The following is a 9,918-nucleotide window of genomic DNA, read 5'->3' on the forward strand; positions in this document are numbered from 1 at the left end:
AAAAAAAAAAAAAAGGAAGTCACAGCAGAGACCCCTAGGATTTTAGAACAAATCTTATGCCTTCTTGAATGGAGGACTATTATCCTTTTGAGAAACAGCCCTGGCTTGCTATTGAGCCTGGAAAAGGCTGACTACGTAACCATGAGTCATCAGGCCTGAGTTTCCCATGACAAACTGGGTTTTATCGACCCACCTAACCATAAAATTGGGCATGAGTGGCTTCAATCTCATAAGATGGAAGTGACCTATAAGAGACCAGGCTCAAGGAGAAGAGAAGACACGTATAGGGGGCAGGTAGCTTGGGCTGCATTGCGTCTTCTCCCTCAGCCCATAATTCAGCCTCGTGGGAAGTTCTGTGTGATCAGCTGATTGAAGAAGAAGAATTCAAGTCTAGTTAACAGAAGGTGCTGCCATCAGAAGGGGGATCCACAGCTCTGCTCAGAGGTGACCATGAAGGAAAGTCATGAAGGAAAATCCTTCCACTGAATAGAATTTGAAGGAGTACATTTGGTTGTTTACTTTTTCTGGATGAGAGATTGCCAGGATTGTGTATTTGTATTAATTTATGTTCTGTTGCTACAGTTTTAACTGGATGATGCTCAGGAACTTGGAAGGAAGAAGATGGAGAAATTAGGAACAAGAAAGTCTGGGGGAAGAGTTCTATGGACACGCTTTTAAGAACAGGGACAGGCTATAAGGATACTTGTGCCCGACAAGAATGCTTACCAAAGGGAATCCACTACAGAGAAAGTATTCCGTGCTCAAGTAGGCAAAATGGCATACTCTGTGGATAGCAGCTTATGAGTTCCCACAACCAACCCAGTGCTCATTCAATGGCCCTTGAATGAAATGGCTACGGTGGCAGGGATGGAGTTCAACAACATGGACTTCCCCTTACAGAGGCTGGCCTGGCAGCTACAAGCATTGAGTGTCTAATCAGCCAACAATCCTGAGTCCCTAATATGGCAGTATTAACCAGTGTGTGTGTGGGAAGAGCCAGCCACCTGATGGCAGCTTGGTCACACTGAACCTCTTCCATCATCCTCACTGGGATAGACATAAACGTGTTCTGAATATGGGTTTGCATTCCCGGATCACAACACACCTGCCAGAACCACCAGCCATCACAGAACGCCTTGTCCGCCATCGTGACATGGTGCACGTTGTCACTTCTATCAGAAGGTACTCATTTCACAGCAAAAGGAGTATAGCAATGGGTTCATGCCCATGGAAATGACTGGTCTGATCACACATCCCATCACCCAGCAGTGGCTGGCCTAAGGGAAGGTAAAATAGCTTACTGAAGAGTGAATTGTGGCATTTGAGAGACAAATCCATGACAGGATGTACTCTGTCTTATGGAACACAGGATATGCTTTGAATCAACACGTGGTGTGCTCACTCCCACGGCCACAGGTCCAGGAAGCAGGAGACAGAGTGAAGGGGCTCCTCCCATTATGACACCTAGTGACTCACTCCCTAAATTATTGCTTCCGGTCCCTGCAACTTTATGATTTGCTGACTCGGAGGTCTTCATTTTCAGGGGGTTACTACTTCTCTCCAAAAACACAACAACAGTTCCAGTGAATTAGATGAGATTTAACTGGACGGATACCTGGCCACTTCGTGACCTTTTTGCCATTGAACCAAAGGGGAGAGGATGGGATCCGGCTGAAACGGTTGATTGTGATTACCAAGGGGTAAGTGGGTTGTTGGTATACAACGGAGTCAGGGAGATTACGTCTGGAACCCAGGGGATTCTCTGGGGTGCTTCTTAGCATTTCCATGTGGAAGGGGAGCAGAATTTGCTACCCTCTTATATGCCTCTTTGCTATAAGGATGATCCTGAGCTAGTTATTTTTAAGGACCAGCAGGGACGGAAGCTCTGAAAACAGAGCAGAAGTGGCCCTTTTCTAAGGGACAGGTACATTTATGAGGGTTCTCTCCATTGGTAAGGGTGTCTCCCAAGCTGTACCAGCAAGAGAAGAAAGACTAAATCTCTAGAAATTTAACAAGGCAAGGACTTAAATCTGCATAACAACCAGAATCTTCTTTGCCGTGCTATGCTTGGGGACCTCCCATAACTGGCTCCCCTGCCACCACCGCCCAACATATTCTTTGGTCTTTAGGTGGAGATGGTATTTAACGTGGCAGTGTGGGCCATTTTGGGGAGGTACTAACTTTGCTTGGGCATCGTCCATGCATACAGGAGGTATACATGTTATTCAACTTCTCTTCATTTTTCTACTATCAATCTATCTTTTATTATAGACAAGAACCTGCCTAGAAGGGTAGAGGCAAAGTTATTTTCTTTTTAAGATTTTAAATAATCGCTACACCAATGTAGGGCTCCCACTCAAAAGCCTGAAATCAAGAGTCACATGCTCCACGGACTGAGCCAGGCAGGCACCTTGGGAAAGTTATTTTTGAGAACGCAGGACCTTTAGGAATGAAGACGTGGATCTCCCAGCTGGGTAAAGAACCTCAGCCTGCCTACAGCTTTCAGCAAGTTTCCTCCACTCAATGAGCTCTGGCCAGCCCTCTGGCAGGTTTCTCTGCCACCAGCCATGTCCTCTCCCAAGAAGCTTTAACCTCCACCTTGAATAGGGATCGGGTGGAAGTGAGGGTATCCTAAAGTCTTAGTTCCTTTCTTTTTTACTCTACCTCTGCCCTTGGGATCACAGCTCCATTCTTTCTTTGTGGTTAGCATACTGCTTATGGGGCGCCTGGGTAGCTCAGTCGGTTGAGCACCCGCTTCGGCTCAGGTCATGATCTCAAGGTTAGTGGGTTCTAGCCCCAGGTCAGGCTCTGTGCTGACAGTTAGCTCAGAGCCTGGGGCCTGTCTTCCGATTCTGTGTCTCCCTCTCTTTCTGACCCTCCCCTGCTCACACACTCTCTCTCTCTCTCTCTCTCTCAAAAATAAATAAAAAGCATTTGAAAAGTTTAAAAAATTTAAAAAATTAGAATACTACTTAAAGTCTTCTTTTACAACTTTACTGCCTTTTGTGAGAAATAAGCCGACGGACCCAATCGGAGGAGGGACACGGAGACTCGGGCACAGTGAAGGGAGGCTTTAATCAACGTTCTTGCAAGAGTGGGTGTCTGATAGAGAAGCAGGTCCAACACGCAATTTATCTCCTAGCACGCAAGCCCCTCCCCTGATTCCTCATTGGCTGAGTCCTACAAAGGTTACAGTCTTACCCAGACCCCGCCTATGCCCGTGTAAGGCAAAAAGTGCATTCCTTGAGGTGCCCCAGAGACTTCAGTTCTTTGGCGCATTCTCATGGCAAAGCCCATGAAAACAGGCCCGCAAAATGGAAAGAGGAAGAAGAACCAGGAAGTGAAGTGTCTAAGGGTTTGGGACTCCATTGTGGGGGGAGGTTCCTACGTATTTCCAATAGGTTGTAAATCTATTGTTCACTAGACGTACTGCTTTTATTTGGTGTTTCTGAAAATGAATCATCTCAATTACTTCTCATACTTTTACAGTTAAAAGTACTGAATATTTAATAAGGAACAGGAAATATTCCCCCATTCAAATACTGGTGAGGTTTCTCCCTCCTATCTAGATCCTGAGTGCTCGTGCAATATAATAGATACAAACAATCACTTAAACCGTTTATATTCTACAATGCTGCACATTTCACAGACTTCAATGCTTCCTCCTCCAGTCTAGAAATGCAATCCTTCACCCTCCCTGGTGCCAAGTGGTTCTTTTTTACTATTTGACTTCATTTTTCATTAAGCTTGAATGTGTATGTTCTTTCTTTCCCATTTTAAGCAAAAAAATCTACTGTGGGCAGTAGGTTTATGGAAAGTGGGTAGCTATTATGAATACATAATGTTGCATGTCAATTACATCTCAAGAAAGCTGGAAAAGAATAAGTTAAAAGTATTTTTTAAATGTCCCCAATACATATATTTTCAGGACATGGTTTAAATACTTGAAATAACGTTTTCAGTTATTCCTTCTGGTGCCATAATGTTATAATACTACAATACGAAGCTTTAAAATCAAGTCCAAAAATTTTATGGACACCACCTACAGAGCATCTAAAAATTATATTTAGCACTATGTATTGAGCGCCTAACTTGTCCCATGTGGTTTGTTAAAACATACGTATTAACACACAGATATTTTCCCCTTAGGTTATCCTCCCAAAAACCTCATAAAAGAGATACTGACTTTCTAGTTTCAAAGACATAGAAACCAGGATTTGAAGAGGGGAAACAACTCCTCTAGAATCATAAGCCTTAAGTGACAGATTCCAGTTCTCCATCCCTAGTGAGAACAGGCTTATGGCTCCAAGGTCCCTTGAGTCTTAAATTTTTGTATAATTGACTCAGAAAGGTTTAGCTCATTCAGAATCTAAGTGAAACATGAAGTTCATTCTTTAGTTTCCCGTCATATTCCAAATGTCTCTAAGTTTAAAAGGCAATCTCTGTGCCTAGAATGGAAACCCATATCATAACAAATTAGCTAAGTGGTTCCTACACAGTCCTTATTTATAGTCTCAGCAATTCAACTTCTGAATAATGGCTTGGTTGTGATGCATAAAATACAGTCCTGGAAAGATGACGATGATGTTTTTTTAATAAACTAGATACAAAATTAACATGTAAATTTATTATAGAAAACAGACCCATGAATATTTATTAAAAATAGAATGCAATGACACTTCTCACTGAATCCTAGAATAGTCTATCCTAACAAATGCTCACTAATGAATTAGTCAAAGAAAATGGCATTTGATGTGCTAAACTTTCACTATGGCGTACTGTTCCATAGGAAATAAGAAAAACATAGCTTCCCTCTTTCCTTCCTCAAAGAACACACAACTATGATGTGCCCCAGACTCAGAGACTTCTCTTTGGTGAGATCACCACTTCTTAGGTGATCATCATCTCCAGTCTGAGGCTCCATCTCTGTGCTAATTACTCCCAAACTGATGTAGCCAGCCTCGACCTCTCTTCCAAACATTAGACTGGAAAGGAAGCAGAATATAGCACCCCTAAATATGCCTCTTTGGCACAAGAATTATGTTGAGTCCATTATTTTGAGAACTGCAGACACAAGAGAAGCTCTGAAGACAAAGTAGAAGTTATCCTTCTGCAAATTTACCTTTATAAAGAAAAATTATATTTATAAAGAACATATTATATATATATTTATTTATATTATATATTACATATTTTGTAAATTTACATTTATAAAGACTATCTCCATTTGGAAATGTCTCCCTCTCCACACCAGGAAGAAAGGGATGGGTAAATCACAGGAGAATCTTACCAATAAGAAGGCACCAATTGAAATCTGCATATCAGCCATGCTTTTGTTTACCATGCCTTCCTGTCAATGTCCCATAACTCACTCTTCCCCTCTATCCAACCCCTGTCTTTTGTGTTTAGGTGATGGCATTTAAGGTGGTGGCTGGGCCATTTCGGGGAGCTACTCAGTTTTCTTGGGTACCTCTCCTGTGTACAAGAGGCGTTTGTTTTTTTCCTATTAATCTGTCTTTTATCATGGGGTTGGTCTCATCCAAGAACATAGAAAGGTTAAGGAAAAATTATTTTCCCCCCATACCTCCTAACTGGTCTAGCTTTTTTCTGCCCTTATCTTCATTATGATTCATTATCAAAACAGCAGCCAGAGTAATCTTGTTGAAAGATTAATCATGAACCAGATCATTCCTCTGTACCAATCCCGCACCCCCCCATCTCCTCATGGCTTCCCATCTTTGATAGTGTGCTTTATAATAAGAAATATATATTTTGGTCTTCATCCAAGGTTAGGCCTCAAAGCTCCCAAGGCCCTTGGAATTTCCCAAAAGACAAGAACAATAGGATCATCTTTTGTTATATTTGGTCTTTTATCCCTAGTTCCTGAACTAGCCTCAAGTAGAAAAAGGTGAACGTGTGTCTTTTGTAATTCACAACAGACTCCTTTGAACCATGCCTTAGTTGATGTTCCTGAGGGGACTTTTTGAAAAGCCCTTAAGGATGGAGGCTCCTAGCTAGGGCAACCAACCAGGGTGGGACATGTCAGTCCCAGGCCCAGACTCAGCTCTGGAGGGGCTGGACGAAGACCCAGTCACCAAAGCCAATGAATGACTCTATCAATTGGGCCTTGGTAATGAAGGCTCCATAAAATCTCTGAGCTACAAGGTTCAGCAAGCCTCTGGGTCAAGGAACCAGAACACAGCCAGGTGCCAGGAGGGTGGTGCACTCCAGACTCCACGGAGAGAGAAGCTTCTGTGCTCCGGACCCTTCAAGACCTCACCCCATGTGTCTCTTTATCTGGCCATGTATGTATTTGTATCCTTTTCTACCCTGAGTTCTATGAGTGGCTCTAGCAAATTAATTGAACCCACAGGTTATGGGAACCTCCCACTTAAGGCTGAATGGTCAAAAGCATAGGTTACAACCCAGATTTGCGACTGGCATCTGAAGTGGGGTGGGGGAGAGCAGGCTTGTGGGACTGAGCCCTTAACTGGAGGGATATAACACTATCCCTAGGTAGCAGAGTGTCAAAACTGAGTTAAATTGTAGGATACCCAGTCAGTGCTGAGATTTGGAGAATTGCTTGGCGGTGTTGGAAAAGCACATCTGATACCTTACTAAAAGCCAAATCTGAAGTCCTTCCGATGATCCAGGCCCCACACCACCATCTGGCCCTGTCTGCCTGATGTCTGACCTCCTCTCCACTGCTCTTCCCTCTCTCACAGGCACAAGGGCTCCCCGCTGGGCCTGAGACACCCAGGCCCACCCCTTCCTGCTTCCTGTGCTTTGCCTGAAACACTCTGTCCCCCGAGAGATCAGAATGGTCCCCCCCTCAAGCCTGCAGATCTTTACCCCAGTGTCATCTCTGAGAAGCTTCCCTTGACCACAGTGTTGATGAGGGAGTGTGGGGGCAAGCTGGGGACAAAGTACAGGCTAACAGCACCCCCCACCCCCGACGGCGGGACATGTATGATATTCCTTGGACATTCCAGGCTACTCCAAAACAGGAAAGGAGAAAAAAATGGCTAAACTCCCGCAGTTTACCAGAAAAAGGCAATCAGGGCTATCCCACCGACAGCCTAAAGTCCAGGAACTCGCAAGGTCTTAATGTTAATACTTTGCTTGGGGGAAAACCCGCCTCAGCTAGACAACAGCTAGGCCTCCAGTAAGTCTTCAGCATGTGAAAGTCTCTTTGGAAACTCCTTCTAGACTTTATCTCCCCCAACTCCGTAAAATGGTCACCCCCCGCCCCCACCTGCAGGGCAGCTCTTTCTGCCCACGGGTCCCGTCCCTGTGCTTTATTTTATTTAATTTTTTAATTTCTTTATGTTTATTTATTATTGAGATAGAAACAAAGCATGAGTGGGGGACAGGCAGAGAGACAGAGAGACACAGAATCCGAAGCAGGCTCCAGGCTCTGAGCTGTCAGCCCAGAGCAAGAGGCAGGGCTCAAACCCACAGACTGTGAGATCACAACCTGAGCTGAAGTTGGACGCTCATCGGACAGAGCCACCCAGGTGCCCCACTCGGTGCTTTAAATAAAATCACTTTCTTGCACCAAAGACATCTTCAAAAATTCTTTCTTGGTCTTTTGCTCCAGACCCCATGAACTGCCCCCATGACCCCAAAACTTCATCAGTGACTAAAATTACAATCCACTTCCCCACTCCACACACTAGTTCCTCTGCTCCCTCCCTGTCAGTCCTTCCTTTGCACTTAGCTCTAACTTATTTGTTATATAGTTTGCTTTCTCATCATCCGTTTTCTGACTAGAAAGGCGGGGCTTCTGAGAAGGTGGAGGCTGCTGCTTGCCCTGTGCCAAACGCTGCCCTAAACCCAGGATTGCGGTCAGCACTAAGCCTCCTTCCTCCTACCAGAGCACCAAAGCAGTCCCCCTGGCCCTGTGGGGGAAGAGGAATCCACAGGGGCATCAGTGGTTCCTTTGTTCCTGCATTCACTGGGCACCTGGTATGTCATTCTGTCCCCAGAGCGCAGCAGGTGTGTTTTGTTGGAGAGCCACACACCATGCAATGCCAAGGCAGGAAGTCATTGCTCTCAGTAAACAAGCAGAACAGGTTAGACACCGTGCCCATAGTGCTTATTAGGTGCCACCGCCAATATTGACTTTCACAACCACCAAAAAACCCTGGTGTTAACAAACCCACCCCCTTGAGCAGCCCTGGGTCACTGGATCAGTGGCCGCCATTGGGCTAGTACAGTGCTGGTCCTTCTCACTCCGGAGCCTCTGTGAGCGGGACTTGCCTCTAAGCCAGCCCATCTAGCACCGCGAGACCCTTGCCTTAGGGAATTTTAAGTGCTTGCACAGAGCTACCCTAGTGCCGGCTGCTTACTGATTTCAAAAAGGCTTTCAAAAAGAAAAACACATTTTCCCAGACATATCAGCTCTATGCTATCCAAACAAAATGTGGGCAGAGGGGGGCAAAGGATTATGGGAGGGAGGAAATGTAAAGAAAGCATCAAGAAATCACTATAATATTGGCAAAAACCTACGGGGTACTAAGTATATAGATGCATGGCACTCTTCCGAAGACGATACCCACAGGCACCCATTTCATGTTCACTCCGAGCCATGAAGTAGGCACACTGCCCATCACCATCATGGCTGCTTCCTCAGGAGGTAACTGAGTCAGAGTTTTTAAGTAACTTGCCCAGTTCACGGGCCCTGTAGTGTGGGTCGCAGGGTTTGAACTCAGGCACTCAGGCTCCGGGAAGCCGTGCGCTCAGTTTACGTGACTACACTTAAGAAATCAAATCGGCAGGGCCGTGCCCGGAGCGCGGGCGGCGGACGGGACCCGGCGGGAGGGGGTGGGGGTGGCGCTGCGGCCGGCGCGGGTCACCTGGGGCTGAACCGGAATTGTTCAATAGTCGACTCGAGGCTCTTGAGGATCTTCCGGCACTCCTTGGTCTCGGGCGCGTCGCCCCAGGTCGCCATCGGAGCCCGGGGCTGGCGGCTGAGCCGGGCGCCTCTCGCGGAGCTGGGGGCTCGGCGGAGTTGGAGTCCGGTACCCGGCGTCCGTTGCCACGGCGACCCCTAGGGGCGGGCGGAGCGCGGGAATCCGCGGGGCGGGAGCGGGATGGCTGCGCGCCGGGAGTCGGCCCCGGGCGGCTGGCACCGCGGGTCTGACTCCGGGCTTCCCGACTGGGCGCCCTCGGCTCCGGACGCCCGCGGCCATGGCGCCGCAGAAGTGTCCCCAGAAAAGCCGGACCCGCCTGGCTCCCCCTGCAGCATCCCATCACGCCCCCAGCTCTCCTCGCCTCCTCTCTTCCCGAGCCTTTGAGCTCAGCCTCCCTCCAGGCCGGAGCACTTGGGCGGACATGGGTTCCTAAGCGTCTTTCTTTTTTACACGAACACCCCTCCCCACGCGACGTTGGAACCAAAATCGGCGACTTCGTGGCCTTCCGCCCTGCGCTAAAAGGCGCCCTCACGGTGGACGGGAGATAGCCGTGCTGGGGACCTAACGACTGACCCTCGTGTGCCCGGAGCAATGCCATTATAAGAAGGGAGAGGGCTGCCTGATGAATTGCCTACACCTGCCCCTTGACCACAGACGTAGGCGTTCATGGACAAAAAATTCTTTGCAGATATGAACCAGCCTACGTTCCTATTTAGTATGAAGGTCGGAATTCCGACGTTAGGTTTGAAACTATGAAGTGTAGTGTGGAATTTGTTATGTTTCTAAAATAATAAGAGAAACTGCCTAATTCGTCCTCTATTTTAAATTATGTATTGACAGTGGTGATATATCTTTTCTAATATCATAGTATGTCATTTGCTAGTTTTAGAGAACGTATACTAGATTTCCATTTCAACACATGGTCTACAGGGAAACGAAATATTTTCTCTCATAATTATGTGAAAACGAAGTTTGATATTGGCAGCTCAAAATACAAAAAGGA

General features: G+C 46.5%; 1 protein-coding gene and 1 pseudogene across 1 annotated transcript in view; both read right to left on the minus strand.

Moving 5' to 3' along the window:
• LOC115304571 overlaps positions 1–8,884 on the minus strand; it is an 18,980-nt pseudogene extending 10,096 nt beyond the window's left edge.
• The window catches only part of C10H10orf67 (chromosome 10 C10orf67 homolog), a 155,439-nt gene extending 146,245 nt beyond the window's left edge, over positions 1–9,194 (minus strand). Inside the window, 2 exon segments of the mRNA XM_029955583.1 lie at positions 8,859–8,968; positions 8,970–9,194. Of these exon segments, the coding sequence (XP_029811443.1) occupies positions 8,859–8,968; positions 8,970–9,194 (335 nt within the window).
• Between the last annotated feature and the right edge of the window lie 724 nt (positions 9,195–9,918).

The sequence above is a fragment of the Suricata suricatta genome, chromosome 10, assembly GCF_006229205.1.
Source record: "Suricata suricatta isolate VVHF042 chromosome 10, meerkat_22Aug2017_6uvM2_HiC, whole genome shotgun sequence".
Taxonomy (NCBI): Eukaryota; Metazoa; Chordata; class Mammalia; order Carnivora; family Herpestidae; genus Suricata; species Suricata suricatta.